Raw genomic sequence first — 24,364 nt, forward strand, 5'->3', positions numbered from 1 at the left:
GCAGGATGTTCCCTCTGTACCCCAGGAAGCACTTCTGTACTGTTCAGGAGATGGAGCGCTGGCACAGTTTGTCCAGAGAGGCTTGTAGGGTCTTCAGAGGTGTTCAAAAGCTTCCTGGACATGATGCAGAGCACCCTGCTCTGAGTCTCCTTGCTTGACCAGGGTTTGGAGCAGAAGGGCCCAGAGGTTCCTTCTGACCTCTACCGTGCTGTGATTCTGTAAAAATACAGATGAAGAAATAGCAGTATAATTGCGTTTTGGGGAAGGAGATGTGATAACAGGGCAAGTGTCTGGATTGGCATAGGCTGGTATTAGCCAAAGCATCTAGATAGAGCTGTTGAGTTTTTTTCCTACTGGGCTGGCATGGTAGTACATCCGTTGAAATTCTGGACTCATTAAAAATGAGAGTCTGAACAGAGCAGCACACTGAATATATCACAGCTGAAGTTCATGAACTTGCTTTACAGTTAGAATTGGTCACAGTTCAGTTGTTCCACAAGTGCATCATTGCTGTGGCTTTACAACATATTTTAAAGCTTTGATATAGAGCACTCCCTGTGATAATCAAGTTCTGCGGATGATATGGGGATTTATACATTTAAGGGAAATGGGATTTGATCCAAGCTGAGTGAATTTTTGGGAGGAATGAATATAAAGTGGTAGAGGCAAGCTGTCTGCCTCATTTAGATCCAGTGACAAAAATAGATGCTGCATTGGAATTAAATTGAGCTGTTTTTTTTTTAAAGTCACATTTAGCACGAGATTTCTGTTGAACACCAGACTGCCTTTGTACAGCCCTGCACGTATACAACCTGTTTCATCCACACAAAGAAAGCTGTGCATTCTTATCTGCAGATTGCAGATGATAGACTCATAAAGAGGCCCAAAGTGAAAGCTGGTGACTTTAGCTAGCTTTACCAACTTAAAGAGACCTTTGAAATAGAATGTCTGTTTTAATTATGGTTCCAGGCTTTATTGTTCTCAGCAGGCTCTTTATCTTGGAAAGTTACCTCCTGAAATTCCCCATTAAATGTGCTTCTGCATTATGTCTGGAGTCCAGAGTCACTCTGTCCTTGTCTTTGTCACACTGTAATGCAGAAAGCTGATGAGGAAGCAGCCTTTGAGGAAGGCCCAGTTTGATAGATGTGCTCAGAGTGCATCCCAGTCTAATACCAGTGTGACCAGTCCCACACAAAATAAGAGGTGGCAGTTATGTTTAAGGTAGAAACCCTTTTGCCTCATAGTTAGTGCATACGGTTAGAAAGCTGCAAGTTTGACTGGTGCCAAAAGCCTCATAAGAAGCACACAATCTTCAGAGGTAGAGATGTTGAATTCTGTTAAATTCTTCTGCTCCTTAGAGAAGGTTGTCCACAGTGCTGGACCTGGCACTGGTTGCTCTTTGTACGATGGAGAGGACAAGAGTGAAGGCAGCTCAGCCTTTTAGCTGCCTTTACCTCAAGGTGCGTTCTCATGCCCACGTGCTGCAGGCAAAGCATAGATAACCACTGTGGGTCTGACTTTAGAGGCACACTGGTGAAATTTAGATTGTGTCATGAGGACAGGTTGCCTCATGAGTCAGGTCTTGCCTGGACCTAACCTGAGTGGATTTGCTTGGTCAGCAGCAATACCAAGTGTTCTGACACCCAGTCCTGTCTGTCATAAAGTTTTCATACCTTCGTTGCCTCAGCTCAACTGGAAAAGCAAATTCAAAGTGTGCCTGAAAAAGCCTAAAACTATGTGCAGTTACTTACTGGCTTCAAAACAAGCCTTATTCTAAAGTAGAAAGCAACGATGTTTTATGTTATAGCGGCGATTAAAAAAGCGTGGTGTATAAAGTAATGTGTCACTTCTAAAAGTTTACTTTCACAGTATGTTTTTCGTTCTGTTGGTGAAGTTTAATGAGACAAATATATGTTGTACTGCGGTCTGTCAGTGCTCATAAGATAGAGTTTGTGGTCCTGACTTAGGGAGGAAGGAGATTTGTTTGTATTTACAGATAAGAAGGGGTTAGCTACAATGTTTAAAGCTGAAAAGAAAAGAATCTGACCTGAGGGAATAAAGCAGTTTTCCAGTGATACGCTCAGTGAGTGGATAAACGTGTTTTAATATGCTAGTCAGCGGATTTATGTCTGTAGTTGACAGTTTAGCTGACTCCTGCAGTTAACAGCCCCTCTCTAGTACCAAAAAAAAAAAAAAAAAGGAAAATCCCCACACTACAAAACACAAGTTATTACATGAAAAGCTCTGCCAGGAAGTCACCCTGAGTGGAGCTGAGATAATTTCTCGAGCATGCCGACGCAGCTGTCAGCTTGTCGCTCGTCCATTCTTGCTCCTGAGGCAGCGGGGAGTGAGGCACACAGAGCGCCTGCTGCTCACTGCCCCTCCTCTCTGCAGCACAGCCCTTCTGTTTCTGCAGCCTGGGGCGGCTCTGCATGGTTCATCATTTCCCCTGTGAAATTGCCCCTGACTCAGTAGACGTTTTCTTTCTGAGTTTTAGCAACTGGTCTCGAGGTGTAGGCTCTGTTCTTTGGTGCAAGGCAAGCTTGAGTGTGTCTGGACGTTTTATCCCTGCTTGCTCAAGCCATCCAGTGATTGCCACTTCAAGCAAGACAGGGCTGTTTGGATATTTGAATAACTTACATGCCATATCTCTTAACTGTGAGTATCATTCAAGGTATAAAATTCAAGGTATAAAATTCAAGACAAGAGCGGTTGCTAATGAACACTTAGAAATGCAGACGGGTGGATTATTTGTATTGAGCTCTTACGTGCTCTTTGAGTGTATACGTGTGGACAACTATACTACAGAGCTTAAGGCCTGATTCTGCTACAGTCACGTGAGCAATGTTTACTTACACGTGTAATCTCATTAGGACTAATTTAGTAAGTGGCAGCTGCACATTGAGGCTTGAGGCAGTGGGGCCTGGTGCTGGCTGTGGTGGCTGTGCCGTGGCCTGGCTGCTTCTCACAGAGAGCCAGGCTCAGTTGGGACCTATCCTGAAAACCAGTACTGGGCGCCTGTCTGCTTGCAGCCAGGGAGCTCTCCTGTGAAGGGGCCTCTGACAAGTGGCAGTTAGCCTTGAACAGTTACATTACAATGAAAAGAAATAATTTTCTAGAAAGCTTCTGAAAATGACCCTAATATGCGGTTGCTCCAAAAGTAATGCCTCCTATTTCCACAGAAACTGCAACCGATACAAAGAGCATAACAACGCTATTTGATAGAGCAAATTCTCAGCTACAAAGGGCTGTATTTCAACATCGTCACCACCATGACCTATGCATTTTCACAAGCTATGAACCAGAGTCTGCATGCCACACTGATAAAAATCTGTACCAGAGCAGAAGTGACCTGCTGTTGCCATGGCTGAGGTGTACCATCCACCGCCTCACACCCTCTGTTTGGTTCTCCGCAAACATTCGGGAATTGTCAGTGAATATCAATGGGTACATTTTTTTTTTCTGTGTGGAATAATTCAGTGAAATAGGAAGCATTACTTACGGAGCAGTACTTCACTCTCTCTGACCACTCTGTTGCTAGCAGGGCAGTGCATTTTGCTTCATGTAAATTTCCAAGACTATTAATTTCAGTGGCAAATTACTGAATGTATAAAATGTTACCAAAGGAGAGGAAAAGATCTAACGCATCCTAGAACACCAAGCGTTTCTTGTGCCGTGGAGCAGTGCAATGCAGATGTCGGACTAAGCAGACAAGTTATAACGTTAATCCTGGTTTTCCACAGTAATACCATGTCGAATGAATTAATGAGGTATCAGTGCTGTGCCTTCTGTTCACCCAGGTGATTTGTGACTCAAGTTCTCATGTAACAATATGGTTTCAGATTGTTTGTAAAGCTGTAAATTGCTTGGGCACACAAGACTTGCTACTGTGTGTTACCAGCTCAGGGTCAAATGGAATTAAATGTGAGTTCCTAGTGTAAAATGAAGAGATATGTAGGATTGAGTAGCCTTGGTGGTATTCTGTACCCATGGCCTCACTGCATGCCACAGAGGCCAATAAGGTTTTATATGGAGAGGCTGAGCTATTAAGCTGGAACCTGATCTTCGGACCTTACCCTATGGAATTATTACCAAAACATTGTAAAACATAAGAATAAATAAAGCTCAGTAAGCTGTAGAGTAGTGCAGAATTCAGTGTTCGTGGCTCAAAATTTTGATGCAGGATTGCACTCAGCTCCATTGCCTGCACATTCCCCTTTTGGAAGTCGTAACAGTGATTAGCTCATGTGTTACTGGTGAGAAGCAAAGCATCTCTAGTGTGCTGCTGTCTTACACCAGGATTTAGCAAACTGCAGTAATGAAACACTGAGCAGACATACGAGGGGTTGGTTAAATAGCAGCAACACAGGTATTATGGTATGCGCCCTTACAGCACTAATGTGTTGTTTTTCTGTCACACGTCCCCTGAATCCACCCTACTCTACTGTAACAGTTATGGGAAACCTTTCATGGTCTTTAGACCACATTTCCCACACACTTTCTTTATGCCTAACTAAAATCCTCCCTGTGAGCAACAAAGCTCTGCTCAGGCAAAATCTCCTTCTCTAGGAAGAGTTAACTTAGCCATATAAGTGAGGAGAAATTATATTATAACATAATGTGACTAAAGCCCTTTTTAAGCAATAATTATAATATGGAATAAGTTTTGAAATAATGTATCACTAGTGCAGAATGAAAAGGACAAAAAACTATTTAATGGCTTTATTTAGTTAGAGAAGCACTTGAAAGGCAGCCAGAGATGGTACACAGCACCTCTGCATGCTTATCTGCGGGAGCTGATGAAGGGGGAGTGGTGAGGACATTGTTTGGCTGTTGTGCTGTGGCACTACCCACTTGTGGATCACTCAGACAGAGAGAGGCATTTTCCTAGTTTTTGCAGGCAAGTGGCAGCTGCTGGGGAAAGAAAAGTCTTTCATCTGGGCCACAGTAATACTGTTGCACCATTCAGATCAGATACACTCAAGGTAATGCAGCATATAGAGCACGCTTTGAACTAGCTGTGCATATGTTGCAGAGTTGATCTCAAGCAAGTGTATCCTCAGGAATCAGTATTTGTGTTCTGCCTGATGCAGTCTTGTGTATTTTGCGTTGGCAATTTTTAGGCAGAGATTTTTAGACTGTGCACATTTTTGTCTACTGGATAGCATGAGTGTATCAGCCTTGACATGAAGTTCAAGAGTGTGTGTATCCATGGCTCAGTTAGCACTCATGTACTGGTGCATTCTTCGAACTGAAGGTTATTAATAACTGAAACTGCCTGTCTCCCTTTCTCCCTTTTTCCTTCTTTCTTTTTTTTTTTTTTCTTTTTTAACCTATTCAGACATCTCTGAAATAACATGAATATTTGTAGGAGGTTTTTCAGTAACTCTGTCCAGCGTTCCTCCTTGTTTGGATAGTCGGGTTGCGGTATTGCTCCTCTGGGAGAAAAGATCCATGTCTGGAAGTTTTCATAATGTACTACTTTCTAATGGATATATTTTTAAATATATGTAAAAAACTCTTTGCTGAAAAATCCAAAGCTAACTGCTTACAGAAGACCATGTGGAACTTAGGGAAGCACTCAGATGAGGTGTGTACTTCCCATCTAGAACATTTTTCAGACAGAAGTTACCAGGTTTGGTCTGGCAGTGACAGTAGCTTCACTTGGGTACAGTGGCTGACCTCCTGTTGGGCTGTTACAACGTGAAGTTATAGATACCTGCCTGAAACCTCTGCAGAAGTGTGCTGGCCTCAGGTGCTGTCCAGAACTGTGAAATGTGCAATGACAGTAAACAAAAAAAACTGTTCTTTGGGACTGGTCACCTTTCTCTGGGTGAGTTTCAGCAATTTGAGCAATTCTCTTGACTTCTGTAGCCACATCGCTGTAATGACTTCTGATATTGCTTGGGTATTGTGTTGTGGAGCAACAGAGATTGTGAGCTTGATTAACTGCTACTGTTTTATTGTCAGTTCCCTTGCTGAACTTGCTGTGGACTTTGAAGCCTTTTGTTCTGTCTTCCTCAAGAGCTCAGGGAGTTCTTTTGAGACATCTGAAGTGAACTATTCATCTTCATCTCCTTAGTTAGAAGAATAAGTAAAGCTAAGCAGCCGATACCAGAGCATGTATCTATTGCACTCCATAAAACCTGTGGTTCTTGAGGCATTCATCCACTGACACCTGGTGTTGGAGGGCCACAGAAGCGGTTGGTCAGGGCCCAAGGCTTCATCCCAGGAGCGGAAGGAAAACTAACTTCACTCCTATTTATATCTTGGGTTGCCTTTGTGTTGGTTTGAAGTGATGAGTGACTGATCTGAAGGCAAAACTTGTGATGCCGAAGTCGACAACTTGGGGCATTAACCCCTGCTGCAGTTTGACACAAGTCTTCATACTCCTCCGTTTTGCCACAGCCTGCTTATTGCTGCTGCTTGTAGCTCACACCAACAAACTGGCCCATCAGGGTGCTTGTCTTTGTGAGCTTTGTGCGCTGGGTTTGCCTGGATCCGGTGCCAGATCTGTAGTGGCGGGAGAAGAATTTGTTTTCCTGTGGTTGCTGGCCTCCTTTTCTCAGCCCCCTCTGAGGTCCAGCAGCTGTTTGCCAGATGCTTGCGGTGCCGGCACGCTCACACATGTGGGACTGGTAAGCGGGGTTGCTGACTGAGCTATCAGAATTGATCTGGGTCTCAGAACCCACCGCCACCAGCTTTGGGCCTTAAGCTAAGAAAGAGTGACAAATTTGTGCCCTTTTTGACCTCATGCAGAAGCATGCAACAGGCTGGAACTTGCTCTGATGGAAATGGCTAATTGTCAATTGCATACTCTTACTGTTGGTATGTGTGTACATATGAAAAGGAATCCATGTTGATTAAACGATTGCAGAGCTGTGATTGCTCGAGGTCAGTTAAACTATCCCCAAGGAGCCCTACAGATCCCAGTTCTAAAAATGTCTGATACAACATAGGAAACGTGCTGAAGTTGCAAGTCATAACTCCAGTTAATCATTTGACAAGCGAAAGCCTCTATAAAATGTTTCCCTCAGAATAAGCATTGCATATTTTCCATTTTAAGGAGTATTAAAGAGATCAAGTTAGGGGGACAGATAGTACGGTCACAGAATGTCTTTCCTCAGCAAGTGATGACAAAAGCACTTTGTGTCACGCCTGTATATCATGCAGAAATTTCGGTTCCTTGGATAGAAATCTAACAGATAATTTTCTTTTTGCATTCCTCATCTTTCAGCAGATTCACATCTCTGTCTCTGAAAGCGTAAAGCTAACAGTTTTGGGCTGATGGATTTGGTTGCCACATCTTGAACGTTTAATTTTTCCTTATGTTGTGGCGTCTGTTCTTCTTTAGCACAGTCGCACTGAATATCAATTAGGAGGCAGGAGGACAGTTAGAGAAGATTTGTATGGGGGGGGGGGGGATAAGGTGCTGACTGTGATTTTGGCCATTAGAGTGCTCTGAATTCTTTCCGAACTTTGGAAATTCCTTGGTTATAAACTATGTACGCTCTGTGTTGGCAAGAGGTTTTAAGATCCCTGTACTTTGCATTCCTCTCTACAAAATCACAGTAAATGGTCTATTCTGTAGGCATGAAGACAAGATGAGTGGTCAGTGCCAAAGTTACTTAGCAGATGGTGCTTGAGTAGTGAGTAACATCATCATTTCGAGTGCAAGGCGCATAATGGGTGTCTACCGGCCTGGCAAACGAGACCCTGGTGTTACTCGCATGCTACTGTCTCCTATCCTGCAAGATGCTGCCATCTGTTAAGATGCTGAGCCAGACCTCACTTAAAAAACAACAAATAAATCAATCTCCATCTTCAAATCTTTTGCCATCTCTTGATTAAATAAAAACCACATGTGTACACACTGTGCGTGGGCGTATGTGTATAATTAATGAGAGGGAGGCTGAAATATAGTTTATAAATATGAGAAATGCAACTCTATGTTTTATTACTTAGGATAGACGGTGCTAATGCACGGTAACTGCTTTCAGTAAAGCACAATATACTTTTATGAGTGTAAACAGTAAATGCTTTGGTAATAAATTGATTTCCTCTTTCCCCATCTTTCGACAGAGTGTGACAAGCTGCGGAGAGATGGCTATCGGAGCTCTCAGTATTACTCTCAGGGCCCCACCTTCTCCTCATCCTCCAGTGCAATCTGTGGAAGTTACCAGGACGATTATGAAGAAATTGAACAAAAGGTAACGGTGAGGAATAAAGTGCTGGAATGAATATATGCCTGCTACAATTTAACTGCCCCTCTGTCTTCACCTTACTCTGTGGTGTCTGTGGGCTCCAAAGATGAGCTGTGGCTAACTTTGCTGCTTCAGTGCCGTGAGCTAAGATAGTAGTGCTGGGGTAGACAGCAAGATGCTCTGGAGCCTAGCTGTCCAAACCTGAAGTGCTGGAGCTCCTGGGATTTTCAAGACAGATATACTAGAATACCTTGCCCCAAAATGTTGCTTATAAAGTGTTACTTGTAAAGTTTGATTTTTTTGAAGTGTTACTAAACCAAATGCGCTTCTGTATGTCTATATACAAAGTGTGCAGATCCTGAGAACTCAGTTTAAAGGGTACAGTGGTTTCAGTGCTGTCTTCTGTGCTTTTAAATCACGTAAAAAAGATTATCATAGAATATGTACTGTCCCTCATCCAGGATTTGATTGCTTTATATCTGCGCATTGGCAGGAGATGTTGCTGCACCCCGTTGAGTTCCTTGTGATATGTACTGGCAGCAAGCAGCAAATGTAAAACAATGACAATTTGCAAAACCTTACTGAAATCAGTGGAATTATGATTTGCATTGGTGTCAGCATTAACTGTTTGAAAAATTTTAGTGCAGCTAGTTATGCTTCAAGGAAAGGATAGCACCTTATATATTCAAATTAGAATAGTTTCCCTTAGATATTCTTAGCCGTAAGTATGATTCAGAGCTGATGAGAAAGCGGTCAAAATGACAATATAAGGTGTTAATGATTCTCTTAGAAGTTTAACTGTAACCCTGACACTCTTATTTGCAGCTCTGTAATCTGAAGCTGATCCCTTATAAAGTGCAACATACTCCCTTCACATTGTGAAACTAGTGCTTTATGATGACCTTTGACCAGCATCATTTTATTTGGCTTTACATTATGTAATGACATAAAATCTTACTCATTTTTTTTTTTCAAATGAACACTTAACAGGTCTCTGAACTTGAATTATAGTCCCACCGGTAAAATACTGAATACTTCTGATAACTTACGCCTTGGGACAGTCGTTTTTCAGATGTCAGGAAAGTTCTTCAGTAACAATGTGAAGCTGAGGTCACCAAATCCCATGGTTCAGAATGTGAACTCCTTACTGGCAGATGAAAGCTTTGTGGCTTTGTTGTCTATTCAAAGCAAAAAAGCCAACATTTAAATTCTGTGCATGCAGCACTTACAAGCTGAAATTCAAGAATAACAGAGTAATCATGGATGAATGAATAGCTATTTACTGCTTGTAAATTTACTTCTGAGTTGACCTGTTTGCTACGTTTCGTAAAACCTATGTTTTACTGCATGGTGCTTTCACAAAGGAAGCTGTCTTTCCACGCTCTTTTTATTTACTTTAACAAACAAACAAACAAACAAACAAGCCAAATATTCCACTTGTCTGTCTTCACTGGGGACATAATATGAAACCGTGGCTTAGATCACACAAGAGAAGACCTAGATCCACAAACATTCTTTTGTGGGGGTGAGCTTCAGTTACCAGAGGGTGATATTCATACTACAAAACACACAGTTCTTAAAAGATGTTTAAGTGTTATTGTTTCAAAGCAAAGCCCATAGGGTAAAACAGGCTAGTTAGCCCAACCCAAAAAGCAAGCATACAGAGGGAGAAAACATGGCAGCTTGAAATGCCTTGAGTGTTAGTTTATATAAAGCAAAGTTCTTGGAACTACCCTTTTACCCCTACATTGGTTTGTGTAGGTTGCATTAATGGAGCATAGTCCAATCTCCACTTCAATGTATTTCTGCTGATCCTAATTGAGTTTGTTGGTGATTAAATTGGTTTACCTGGATCTTACATCTCAGTACTGTAACCAGCGTCCTACTTTGTCACCTCTTACATACCACCATTGGTCACACTACTTGAAAAGTGTTCCTGTCCTTCAGTACTGGTCCGTTTTCCTAGTGTCAGGGATATACTGAGATGTCACTTTCAAACTCTGGTTCCTTTCCATTCTGAAATATATACATTGTGTATTTTAAGTGTATTTGTCTTTTGTGTGTTTGTTTTTTTTTTCCCCTCATCCTTCCTTCCTTGCCTTTTTATCACTCATTTTCTTTCTTTCTTTTTGTCTCACTCAACAGTCTAGTCTGTTAGACTGCATCTCTCAGTCTTGCATTAGCGCCTGCTGTAACTTGGTTCCCTGGAGCAACAAGGTACTTTGCCCACAAGTGGGACCATCCAGCTGTCTTATTTGCAGCTTGATGTTACTTGTAGCATTTAGCACGTTAGCGACCTTTTCATTCTGCCCTTAGCCTTCAGTTGTTACCTGCTTCTGTTTTCTGTTAAAAATTGATTAAAAATAGAAAAATCAACTGCTCAACAGAAAAATGCCACACCAGGTTTGTTTCCTTTATTTTTCCTCATTATTCCTTTTTTTGTCTGCAGTCCAATATCTTTTAGTTGCTTTTAATTATTTTTGGTCTATTAACATTTGTGTCCTTTGAAACTCCTTCCCCGGTGAACGCTGTGTTTTATTTATTTAGCTGTGTGGTTGTTTTTTTGATTAGCCAAGGAAAAAGTTTCTTAATTGGAGTAACGTAACTTCTAAATGATGAGTGTGAGCTATAGAGAGAGTACTTGCTCGTGGGCACGTGCTGTATCATGTCATTATTCCATCTATGAAAAATCTCATGGTATTTTTCCCTAGACCCTGTTATTTGAGTTATGATCTTTGTCTTGATAGTCTTTTAGTTCTGGTTAATAAAAAAGCTCCTTTGCTTATTTATGGGGCAAAAAAAGTGTACTTTTGACACTATATTCAGCCATACCGAGTTATTTCTTTAAAATCTGCAAGAAACTGTTCGGAATGTAAAGTGAAAACAAATGCATTAACTGTATTGGCTTAGTGGACTTGAAGAGGTCTCATGTAAAATTTGGCTTGGTGTTGAGAGGGGCTGAAGAAGTGGGGTGCTTCAGGTTGGAGGTGTGAATGTCTGGAAGCCTACCTGCTGCTGACACACCTGGAGATGCATCCAGACCGTGATGCCCTCAGCTGGTTCCCCCACCCCCTGGCTGCGATTGTGTGTGAGTAACACTTGTAATCGGCACAGGCATTTTATACTGCTTTCATTTTTTTTTTCTAAATGCTGATCAATTTGCTGGGTTGAGATAGCAGTTCAAGGAAGGAAATGTGTTTGTGAAAAGAGGTGATCAAATACATCAAAGCTAATAGAAGGCTGGAGAAAAAATAGGATGTTGAGAGACATTTAGTTTGGACATAAGGAAGACAATTCTTACAATAAGGGCGATGAGGCACTGGCAGAGGGTGCCCAGATTGGTGGTGGATGGTGGATTCCCTGACTCTGGACTCTTTCAAGATGAGGCTGGATAGGGCTCTGAGCACCTGATAGAGCTGTGGGTATCCCTGTTCATTGCAGGGGAGTTGGACAGGATGTCCTTTGCGGGTCCCTTCCAACTCAAATGGTTCTATGATGCTATTAATAGATAGCTCAGTTGGTATGACTCTCACCCACAACAGTATGGAATTTTTTCTCAACTTTATTTTTCAGAAAATGTCTAATTTTGGGAATGGTTGTGATGGACAGTGAGGTGAATGACATGCCTACAGGTTTTAAGGTCCTTTGCTGAAAATTGAGATTTGTATGGATTGGATTTTCTTCTGGAGGTCGTGTCTTTTCAAACTGTGGTACAGACCATTGCAGTATACAAAGACTAAGAATAACCAGGGACCTGGGGCAGGACGTGGTGTGAGATGTGCATCATGGCATCACTTGTCAGCTGGGACCTCTCAAGCAGCATGAGTGTGCTGAGGCGGTGAAGCTGTTATATGTCACAGTGCCTGAGTGGACAGGGGACGAGAAGTCAGCAAGGCAGTGGAGGGGCTCTAGCTTTGTGAGCCAGGTAGCTCCCCTCTGACTGTGGTGTATTCATGAGCTATTCTCCCCCACATTCTCATTCAGATTCCCCTTGGAAAGTTTAGGCTTTTCCACCTTCCCCTCTTCCCTGATCCATTAAAGAGGACAAATCCAATGGATTTTCTAGAGTAGGTGGGTGTAGCATCCCATCTGGAAACCGCATAGAAATGTGATCATATAAATCAAACCATAAAATTGTTTTGGGTCAGAGATGCTTTAAAAATGAGAGGGGTGCAAACTGTTCTGTTATAAGCAGTGTTTATGCTGAGATTTGCTGAGCAGATAGTGTGATTACAAAGCACTGTCCAGTTCTATTTCTCATATAGCAGACCTCACTTCAAAAGACATTTCTGTCTGTACAGCAGCAATCTGTTGAATCTTCCTGCAAAGTTCTGTATTGTAAATCTGGATACATTTTCCAAAAATATGTAACTTTCACAAAGGAATATAAAATATTTTTTTCTCTCTTTTCTAATTTCATCGTAGTTAGAAAATTAGATAAGAAATTTGCGTGAAGAAAGTTGAAAAATGAGCTGCTTTCTACTCTGCACAGGAAAATTAAGTACAGCTTTTGACCTATCCTGCCCTTTGAAAGTAAATGTACCACTATCACTGTGAGTACTTTGGAAGAAAGTAAGTAGAGATAGTCATGCTTATCCAGAAACCATGGAAAGTATACCTGCAGATGAAACACTAACACTCCTTCCTACACTCAAAACCAGCAGCTCTCCTACTGACCTTTTTTGCAGAAGTATGCACTACTGTCCAAAAGTAGTCATCTTTCCTGAAGCAGTGCCTGACCACAGCTGCACAATTGAGTTATCAGTTGCTTTTCATTCATTATGTACTTGCTGTATTGATCAGTCTGTGTCCTTCCTCAGTTTTCTGGCCTTTTAATTCTGTAAAATTTCTGATGGTTGTTCCGTACTTTTTTGTATAACTAGCTTTCCCTTATAGTCAATGCTTCAGTCTTCCAGTTTTCTATCTGTTAGTATTCTGTAGCAGAAGTGTTCTGCTTTGTTTTTTGGGGACGGAAGGATGGCTTTATAACCCATACCTCTGTCACCTGACATTTTGGAGTAGCCCCAGGTGACTGTTGACTGACAGCTGAGATCTGGCACTACGCTGTCACTGTCTGAATGTGACAGTCACTGGTGCTGATGCTATCACCCAAAGCAGAGCATCCGTAGGTGGCTGCAGCTCAGACTCACCACACCAACTGCAAAGCCAGGCTTGCAGTGCCTCCCTTGCTGTGCCAATTCAGGCAGGAGCAGAGCTGTTTGTACAAGAGGGAAGATGGTATTTCTCCTCTCCATCCTCTGGTTAGTCCTTTGAGCACTTACATGCATGCCTCCAGCACCAGTGATGCCCCATATGGGCCAGCACACAGATGTGGGTTGCAGTGCCTTTTTTGCTCTGAGCTGTTGTGGAACAAACTGGAGGCGGCACAGCCTGGAGGCAGCTTTCCCATCTGCAGTGGCGTTTCTCTCCCACATTGCTCAAGCTAGCTGAGGGTTTTATAAACGTGAGTGATTTGAAATGGGAAAGCGCTTCCATTTGTGTGTGGGTACTGTAGGTGTGCCTTCACTGTGTATGTTTATAAACAACATACATACACAGACACACATAAAAAAGTAATATTCACATTATATTTGTGTATTATTATTATTATTATTATTATTACCTGAAGGGATTCCACTTTTTTTTCCCCCCAATGTACTTTTTGCCTGGAATCTGCTTTGATTTATTGATTTGTAATGAAACGTTGGGCCCTGTCTGAATGAATGGACAGAGCACAGTGATGTAAGTAAATGGTTATTTATTTCTAAACAGTGAGAACTTCTCATGGTAACGAGGAGAAAATTAAAATCAGAAATGAAAAACAGTGGTTGCAGCATGGTGTTTGGGCATGCCTTTGTGTGCCACTCAGCTTTGAGAGAGAACAAATCACTTAGACTTAATAATGACAGAAAAAGTCCATCTGTTACACACAACAGTTACACCTCTCTCAAGCAGCCATGGAATAATGCCGGGGAGAGTGGCAATCCAGTGCCAGCAGCCCCATTTTGGATGGCATTCTGCAGACAGTGGGAGGAGGGAACAAAGAGAAGGTGGTGGTGAGGAACTGGTTTGGGGGCAGAGAGCAGAGTCCACCTTGCAGAGCAGCCAAGGCAGCCAGCTCAGAAATGGGCATGATTAACGGCTTCAGAGGTCTCTGCTGTCCTTACAGTCTCTACACAGACCTTTGGAAGTGTTTGTCCTCTTCCTTGTTGTATCTGGAGGCAGGAGGAAGAGGACCTTCTTTTTCCTCCAAGTCTTTCTTCTTCTCCTGCTCTTGGGATTCCCTGGGGTCCCTTACAATGAAAACAGATTTGCTCCCCTAAAGGAAATATCTTTTTTGGCATTATAAATTTGGCTGGTAGAAGGATTTGTACAAGCTGTTGCAACCTCTTTTTCTGAGGCAGAAAGGTTTTATTCATTTATTTGAAGTAAAATGTCCATCATAGATGTGATACCTAACACTTTTGGTAAGGAATGACTTAAAAAATGACCATTGTATGTATACTTTTAACCACTTCACCCTATAAAAACAAGCAAAGCATGAGTTTCTCCAAAGCGAACACTTTTCCACATTGATCCCTGGATGATGGTTATGTTAAGTGTATTGGCTGAGTCGTTTACTGAGCTCTCCCCAAATGTGTTTCTTCTTAATAGATGTCTTCCTTACCCACCGCATAGCTTAGTACAGATAGATCAAAGCAGGGCTCAACTTCATCTTCCCAGTGGGACGCTGCAGGGAAGAGGGAGGGGGAGGTAAACCTCCATCCATTATTTCTAAAAGTGAGAGGGGTTGGTTGCTGAAGGAACAATATAAATGTATAAGATAATTATTTACTGTGCTTTGCTCCTCTTTCATTTATATGGTTCTAAACCTGATCAGGAGTCATGGGTAAACCCAGTCTAGAGGGTTTTTTTTTTTTTTTTTTTTTTTTTTTTTTTACCTTTGTTCTGTTTTGGTTTTATTTTTTGGTTACTGTTGGATTTTTGGTGGTTGTTGGTTTTTCATTTGTTCTAAAAAGTCACTCGTAAATTAGTGTGCGTTATTTGTGAGGTTGTATCCACAAGCCATCGTGCTGACTGCAGCAGCAGTACCTTAGCATTTAGTCCTCTGTTTTTCTAGTAGAGAACTAACACTGCTGCATGTATTTCTATTCGCAGTGTTCTGTCTCTTCCCCAGAAGAAGAAAAGCTTATCACCATCAAAAGGCCTAAAACCCCAGTTTCAAATGACTTATCAGATATCAACACACAAACCAACTGGACTAAGTCACTTCCACTGCCAACACCAGAAGAGAAGATGCGACAGCAAGCACAGGCAGTCCAAACAGATGTGGTTCCTATCAATGTGACTGGTAGGCTTTTAATTTCAGAAATTGTATTACGCTGGTTAGGGAGGGGAGGGATTATAGGAGACCCATTAGGTAGTATTTTAACACTCAAATGTTAAATATTTGATGCATGAATTTGATGTTATTTCTTGCACCTTTCTGTGAAAACAGTATTTTGCATTTAATTGTCTTTGTCTGCACTTAATGAGGAAAAACTCAAAATTCCTTAAAATGAACATTAATGAAGTTAGTCTACACAGTGTGGGCTTGAAACGAAATTAGATATTCATTAAATACAAGGTGATTGACAAATCACTGTTACTGTAGGCTTCATTAAAGATAAATAATGGAAAATCATGTTTTGTAAAATATTAATGATATTCAGGATTTTCTTCTAGGATCTTTACTTGAGGAAGGTTATCAGAGGCTTCTGTATTTTGAAGACTAAATGTTACAAAATTTGAGAAAAGAATTCTTGAGTCTTATTTTCATCAACAATAAGAGGTTTAGGTGTCAAGGAGAGTAGGGAAAGAACAGAAGGTTAATGAGGCTGTCCTCAATTGAGACACTTGGTGTGATAGTCAACTTACATGACAGTAGCCCACATTTTCTGTGTGCAAGCTGTATATTGGTTCTCCATTTTCAAAATGCTCTTTGGTTTCACTGTTGCAGAATTCCTACTCGGTGAAACTTAAATTACAATGAAGTCTAACGTTGCATAGATATTTTGATGTGTGTAAATAGAATTTGTATGAAAGATTGAATAATCACTTTGATTTAATAATCCCTCTTTCTCCGTACAGTATCAAGATTGTTTATTATTAGTTAATTCAAATAACTGACCATTTGCCTGCCAAAACTGGGATGATATTCAATATCCAATTTAATTCAAATGCCATATGGCATTCTCTGGCTCCATGCTCACTCTCACAATCAATAGCTTGCAATGTTCAGTTTTGTTTTGAAAGTAAGTTAGGAGTTCTCTTTTTCTATGTGATCATCTTTTTTTTTTTCACAAGTATTTTTATAAATTATTGTTTTGTAAGCAGTGGAACACTAATTCTTATACTGAAGATGTCTGATTAAGTTTTAAGATGTAGTTTAAGGCCAGTGATAAACATCAGAGAGCTCTGAGAAATCACTAAGAAATGTTTCCTTAAATAGACAGCAGGAAATATTTGAGCAGCGGAAGGTTATGAACACTCCACCTCTGGAAAATGAATAGAAGGAAAACATGCAGTGCTGAAATGTAACTAGAGTAGTTGGTGTTATCTAGGAAATGTAGGATACGGGTGTAGAAGGCAGAGCTGTGGGAACAGTGGATTATCTGACATAATCAATAAGCTTGAGCTTGGTTTTGATATTGCAACAGCAGGAAGACGATTTACTTACAGAATGGGTAATCCGCCATTTGATTTAATGACCCTGTATACTGAAAATATATGGGTGAAGTAAATAGATGGAAAGAAATATGGGGTAAAAGAGAACAAATAGCTGTCCTGGATTTAATTCAGTGTCACAGGAAACATTAATGCATTTGTGTAAGCTACACTTATAATTTCAACCAGATTAACTCAAATATTGTGACAAACCTTGTGCCCCTTGCATGAGTTGGCTTGCCCTCAGCGAGTGCAGCAGTTCTCAACTGTTCTGGTGGAAATAGTGCACATCTTTATTACGCTTCAACTTCGTGGAATATGTTGTGTAGCATTCATTCCTTAAAATCAAGGTAGTAGGAAGGCATACAAAGCAAGGATGGGGAAGGAAGACTATTCTTTCAGTATGTGAGCTGGTCTCTGGAAACCAGTTTCCTTTTGCCTTGAAATAGCTGTATTGCTGCTTTGCATCAAGACAAGTGAGAAAAACAGACTGAGCCCCACACACATACAAAAAAAGCTGCTGTCCTTGTTCCCCTTTAAAAAGTCACAATCTGCTCCCCTCCTCTGCCCTCCCACACTGTGAGTAGTTCTATTTTGTGAAGTTCCTTATGTTACTATGTGAGGCAGGAAAAAAACAAATGACCAGAAATTCTGTGCCATTTGTTAAATGTGCCAAGGAACAAACCATGGCTGGTTTTTGTTTTGGTTCGGCTTTTTCCTTTGCTTGCTCTTTTTCTCACTCTCCCAGAAGAGAGGTCAAAAAATTTCCATTTGTTACTCCTGGCATTAAATAAAATGTTAACCTCAGAAGAGGTGACGGCATTTTCAGCAGTGCATTGGTAATGATCCTGCTACAATGGCCTCTCACGTGGCTGTGCAACAAATGCTCCGCTACTTCAGCTTTTGGGGCTCTTTGGTAAGCAGATTGCAGCTAATACAGGAGTAGTAAAAATCTGTTGGACAGCATGAAGGTGCAGGGGCATTTCATTAGGCTGACAAGCTGCTGACTAGACATTCAATTTGTAGGATGTTTCAGTCTTTGGGGGTGGCTGGGCTGAGCTTATTCGGGCATGGAAGGAGTTGGGCTGAGTTTTCAGTGGTGGCCAGTCTTTGCTTTTACATATTCTGTGGGTTAAAAGATGTATAATGGTGTCTCCTGTACTGGGCTTTCTGGAACTAACTTTCTTTCCAGATGGAGGAGTCTGGTGGTGGTGGAGCTGATAGGTGGCAGGCTGGATCATGGAAAACGTTTAAGATTTGCTTAAGTCCTGCTTGACTGACTTCAGTGAGATTTAAACACATACTTAAATATTTCCAGTGAATCCAAGAAAACTGACTTAATGTGAGGGAGAACTGAGTAAACTAGATGAGGAATGTTTAGATGATTTGTTACAAACCCAGTGGAAGAAAAGTATCTTTAAATAATATGTTAACATCAGTATTTCTAAAAAGAAGATAACAATGAAGAGTAGAAAAAAGACTGAGACGTTTTTATTTTGATTGTTGACTTAGAGTTCATTGAAGCATTTTATAAATTTGCACAGTGTCTTTCAAAAAGCTGTTTTGAAACTATCTGAAGAAGAGTTGGTTGAGTTAGCTCTTTGTTAGCGCAGGGGGAGAAGTTGGTGTAGATCAGCTGACACAATAACTTTTCCCATGGTCATCCTGTTGGTGTGCCTCAAAGTATGCATAAAAGACTCTCTCCTTGGTTGCACCTCTTGTACTTAGCATTTGCATAGTATTTTAGTCGAGGGTATTCAAAGCCAAATTTTAATTTTCTTGACCCTTACTGTCTCAGACATAATCACTGGCTTTGAATGGATCAAGATATGTTTAGAGATGCCAAACATTGTCTTTTGAATTCTTTAAATTCGTTATAATGTGGCCACTTATTATCCTATGTGGAAGGATTATCTAGCAGTCCTAATTGCGACTCCATATGGGTGATAACATCGTAATAGCAGTAATGCCCCAGACAGTGGATATTTTTTCTCAGTGTTTTAGGGCTTCTATGAAGCCCATGGGATTCATAGCTCCATATCTCACAGATCCCATGAGGTTCTTCCTCCCTTAATTTGCCCTCACTTCAGTCAATCGGAAACTCAGATGAGAGTGACACTTCTTTGTAGATGTAAGGATTCTGCCCAGCATAAGTGCACGTCACTGGAAAACAAGACCCATTAAAAGAGTCAGTCTTTATGATATGGTGATTGAAACTGCTTTGTATTTTTCCTTGTATTTTCATTATTCTGTGTGCTATGCTTTACTTTATGACTGTGTCTTTAACTGTTTTAGTGGTTTTCTACACTATCTGCATGACACACATCGTACCGATGTGTAGTCAACCAGGGATAATATTTATGACATATTAGTTACTGTGCATTAATCACTTTTAAGAGGTAAATAATTTGGTCATGAATTTTCAAGAAGCATAAAAGGCAAAACTATATACATGTATATCAAACTTTTTCTGCATTTAAATTTTAAATAGGTCATCTAAAGGACACTTTAGATGTTTTGTCACTGCTTTTAAATGTTTAACTTCTAGTAAGGAAACTTACGTGTAAGATTGGGGATGGGTATATTTTTAGAAATGCAGAGGATTGTTTGAGCTTAGTCTAGAGGGTAAATCTTGCTACTTGAAAAACGGCCAAATTATAAACCTCTAAACAAAAGTGAATTCCTAAAGAAAAGCTGCTCAACCTTAATGAATAGTGGTGCTTCTGGGTCCCATTGTGATACAGCCCATGGTCATCATAAGGTTTTATCTGGCAACGTGTATTTACACATTTTTCAGCTCTTACCATTGTATATAGGTAGTCATTTGTAAAAATTCACTTTTAAGTAGCCTCCGCTCTAACTGAAATATTCATGAGCTCCTAAAACCAGTTTGATCTCTGCATGCTCCATAGGACTTATTTGTATTTGTGTTAAAAGATCACCAGCAGAAATATGGTACGCTTGACAGGTTCAGAGCAACTTGGAACGAAAAAGAAGTGTCTTGTGTGATTTAATGATGGAGGTCTGCAAGGAAATTGTAATAGCTGTTGCCAATAGCAATGTCTGTTCCTGTATAAGCCATTACGATCTTTCATTTTCATGAGCAGATTTGCTTTTTCCACAGCTCAATATAAAAAAAAATAAAATAATAATTAAAAAAAACCCCTCGATTTCCTGCAACCACCAAACAAACAAACAAACAAAAAAACAATAACAAAAGCAGCCAGCAAACCCCCAGATCCCACAAATTAGAGGGCCAAATTAAAGCACGGATTCTGTTCACCTATAGAATTACAGCTTCTTTCACCAGATGCGAATTGGACTCAGGGGAAGTCAAATTCCTTTTGAGACCTGCAGTACTGAGCAATACGTATGCATGTCTAAAACCTTACTGTGACGGTGTGCTGTATCTTTTCCTTCAGTGTAAACCTTCACTGTAGGATCAAGCTAACATCATTTATTAATGCCTTTTTTTCATTTCGACACCAAAGCTAGTGGAAGAAAGTGCATGATATCAGCGTGCTTGGAAGTAATGTTGCTTTGCTTATTTTACCATGTATTAGGGGAGAATTTCGACCGCCAAGCCAGCATTCGGCGGTCTCTAATTTACACAGACACGGTGGTAAGACGGCCGAAGAAAGTCAAAAGGAGAAAGACTATAACAGGAATCCCTGACAACATACAAAAGGAGCTAGGTATGGCTCATCAGAACTGTATTCCATCCACTGTTCATTGTCACTGCTTATCATTACTCAACTAATAACATTACCAGTGCTCATGAAACCAATACAGTCTGATAGCCAATTACAGTTCCCAATAAGCAGGTGCCTCCTTGCCACCTGGAAATATGGGCCTTTTATCTGTGGGCTTCCTTCTGCTGAAGGGAATGTGGTATTTGGAAAATGGTTTACTGGTACAGTGGAAATCTACAGGAATGTAAGTTCTGTGGTCTTTAATGCCTTTACGGAGTTTTGGTCCACTCTCCTAAGGTAAACCAATGCATTGATGCCTTCCTGGATCTGCTGAGAGCTACATCAACAGTGAAAAATTTGTAAAACTTACAGTTTAGTTTAGATCTAATTGGCAACCACTTAAATGTCAGCATTATCTGATTTCAAATAATTTACATGTTACCATTATGTTTCATATATATCAAAGGAAAAATGCTGAATCAGTCACATTTACACTACCTCAGTCTGTAATCTTTTCACAGTTAATAGTGTACGAGACATTCAGGGCTGATGAAACAGTCTGAATTTGGGCAGCCTTTCACACACTTTTTGCAGAACTCTGACAGTAGGGTTTTTTTTTTTTTGGAAGATATTCCATTTTACCCAAATGATGGCTTTACAGATAAAATGATGACCTGCAGCCTTCCCTCTTCTCCTCCTCTCTCTTTCTGCAGCAGAGAAAGAACATCTTAAAATAGCCTGGAAGAACATAACTATTTTTTTATTTTTTTTATTTTTTTTTTTTTTACATGTGATATCATGTCATTGTATTGACTCTTTCAATGTATTTCACTGCTTTGCATTTTGCATCTCTTAAATTACATTTTGCTTTTCTGGTTCTTTGTCTAAACTTCTCAGAAACAAAAGAAAAAGTATGTAACGTTTCTGGATGTATTTGAATAAGATAGAGAGCTAAACATAGAGTAAGACTGAAAATAAGCAAGTACATGAAAAGCAGTTTGTGTTTGGAACTGTGCTCCATCAGCATCTGTAATGAAATAGTGCCCTGCCATGAGTATCTTCTGTCTCTACAGGGAAAATTCACTTATCTGAACTCTGTATTAAGTCTTCACATGGCATCTTTAAATGTTGTTACCGTTGGATCTCACGTAGTGATGCTGTATTTAACTGCTGCTCTGAGACTTGTCCAAAGCTATGAGGTGTCTTTGTCTGTATCTTCTTGTGGGATGGATACTGTTTGGTCCCTGTCATTGGGAACTGTTCCTGGAAATGTGGGAGTCCCTCGTCCTGTCCATAGTGGACTTTGCTGTGTGGCTGCCCTCAGTTGACCTTGCCACCTGGCAGGAGACACTTTCCAGACCTAGAGTCCTCCTCAAGGTTGAAATTTGAATTTCTTCCCTGAGAGAATAGCATTTTATCAGCCTTGCAGTCAGCTATAAGCAATCTCAAGAGCTAAAGTAGTCTTGTTTTAAGCAAACAAAGCTACATGAAACATAAGATTATTCTTAATGAAAGATTACTTTTTCCTCTTTTAGGTCTTCTGATGAGGTAACTTCTCAGATGGCATGTTTACAGCTAGCTAAGGAATAGCAGAGGCAGTCCTGATCTTCCCTTGTCTGTTCAGGATGGATACTTCTTTTATTCCATTTTCCCATTTTAAGCTCAATTTCTTTGCTCTTTATCTAGAGCTGAGATGAAATGACTTCTCTTCTTGTGTTCCTTAAAAACGTTTGTGCCACTTACATGCCAAATTGACACTGGACATTGCTTGAACTATAGATTTTCAAGAGTGTTGTAGTCTTACTGAGGTCAGCATGGTATTCTGGAAGTGACATACATACCAAGGTCATAGTTTTCACTTTTCAATAGAGATTATCCATGACATATGTAGAACCTACCTTGAGGGCAGAAAACAGAGAAAAGTAGAGCAAAGCAGAGTTCTTTGTTCCAAACTACGTTTTGTCACTTGTAGAGGTTCCTGATGCTCTTTCACAGGCATGTAGATTTTGAAATGACTAACAACTATACTTCTGTGGACGTGAGGAGAATTCTTCGTGCTGACAGCGTTTCTAAAGCTTGGAAGTTATGTTTGTGACCACTTCAGACTGACAGTGCTTGAAAAGATCACCTGATGGAATGAACTGAGAAATGTCATTGGCTTCCATGTTAAAAAGAAATCTTCAGTGAATATTGTAAGAATTTGTGACTTTTGCCAGTCTGTTTGCAAAGGGTGACAGGTTCTGCGGTCTTGATTTTGTTCTTTCATCTCATACTGAGCACATTTCATGTAGCACTGTTTGAAGGTTTTCCTTGGCTCCTATGTGAAGTTGCGGAAATACTAGGGCTGACAGTATCTCACTGTAGGAGCTCTCTCTGTCCAGTTCACTGGCCCACAACCGGCAGGCACACAGTGCTTTAGCCATCTGCCCTACTGTGGAAGTTGGCCTGAAGTAGTTTCATGTTGCTTATGTGGTGGCTGTGTAGTGTCCAGACAGAAAAATACAAAATGTATGCCAGGAAGTCTCTCTGATGGTAGTTTGCATCCTGTTAGCATATTGATTTCTATCACTACAAACAAAGTGTATTTGGAAAGAGAACAGTTATCACTGTCTTCACGGGGAAATTAGGAATGCTGCAGCAAAGGATCTTTTCTGGAGTCACCCACCAGGCAACTGGCAAGGCTGGGAATAAATTATGTCTCTCTCAACCTTGTTCAGTACTCTTTTTGCCTTTCCTCCCCTGTCACTCCCCAAATATTTCTGTAGCTGTCCATTCCTTATTTCTCTTACACTGTCCCAAAACAAACATCAAGTTGTTTTAAAACATTCCACAGTTCATTTGATCGGAACAAGGATCCGGACTAAACTCCAAATCAAGCAATTGCATTGTGCCTATTGACACTCTCCCTGTGGTTTCAGCTGAATAAATCTCTTTGTTTCTCCTCTAAAGCATTGCTGTGAATGGCTATAATATTTACACAAAGATTAAAATCCCTTGGTACACCAGAGTTGCTGTGCACAGGCTGAATAACCAACACATACAGCAGATTCTTGTTACCTCTTGTTTATTCTTCAGAAGGAAGCAGAAACTTGAGAGAACCTCAAAGCTTCAACCAAGCCTGAAGTATTTTTCTTTCTTGCTAGAGAGCCCGGAGGAGCTTCTGCTGGGCCAAGCTGCTGGGGTTCTCCCCTTGCTGCTTTGGCCCCTTTGGAACAGGAAAGAACAAACAGAAGAGAAATCGTGTGCTGATTGCTGGCATGAGCTCAGTGGCCGTGGTACCCTCACAGAATTTAGCCAAACATACCAAAAATTCTTAGTTTTGGGCATTGTGATACAGCTGTGTTGTCACAAGAGTCTTCCAGCAATGAACCATTTTCTCTACTGAACACAAAAAATGCTGTATCAATAAAATTCACCGTGATGGATGGGGTTCTGAGGCAGATTACGAGTATTAGATGCCTCCTTGTTTCAAGATGCCAGTTACTCTCTGAACTGTTACTGTCTAACAGCAGGAGCATCTCAGCACTATTTAGCAGAGCAACACCAAAATAAGAGGAAAGAGCAAAGTATCCTTTCTCTGTCAAATACAGGAAATTAAAAAAAATAGTTTTGCCTACTTCTGAATTATCTCGTCTTATAGAATGTACATATTCAGTGTTCAATAGAACACATTCAATTCAATTATATGAGTCAATGGAGTCAGTGTTGGTTCAAAGCTTCAGAACAGCCAAGAAGCTTCCTTTGCTATTTTTTAATGTTTTA

General features: G+C 40.6%; 1 protein-coding gene across 22 annotated transcripts in view; it reads left to right on the top strand.

Annotated features, from left to right (window-relative positions):
* Nucleotides 1-24,364, top strand: part of NHSL1 (NHS like 1) — a 163,399-nt gene that overhangs the window by 123,378 nt on the left and 15,657 nt on the right. For 9 of the 22 annotated variants that reach the window (XM_046939110.1, XM_046939109.1, XM_040698389.2 and 6 more), the window contains 4 exons: nt 8,083-8,210; nt 10,350-10,421; nt 15,363-15,555; nt 20,474-20,605. In XM_046939110.1, coding sequence (XP_046795066.1) covers nt 8,083-8,210; nt 10,350-10,421; nt 15,363-15,555; nt 20,474-20,605 — 525 coding nt within the window. The remainder of the gene's footprint in view (nt 1-8,082; nt 8,211-10,349; nt 10,422-15,362; nt 15,556-20,473; nt 20,606-24,364) is intronic. The other 13 variants (XM_025149171.3, XM_015284192.4, XM_004935685.5 and 10 more) reach the window with 3 other exon arrangements.

This window comes from Gallus gallus, chromosome 3 (genome assembly GCF_016699485.2).
Source record: "Gallus gallus isolate bGalGal1 chromosome 3, bGalGal1.mat.broiler.GRCg7b, whole genome shotgun sequence".
In the NCBI taxonomy this organism is placed as follows: Eukaryota; Metazoa; Chordata; class Aves; order Galliformes; family Phasianidae; genus Gallus; species Gallus gallus.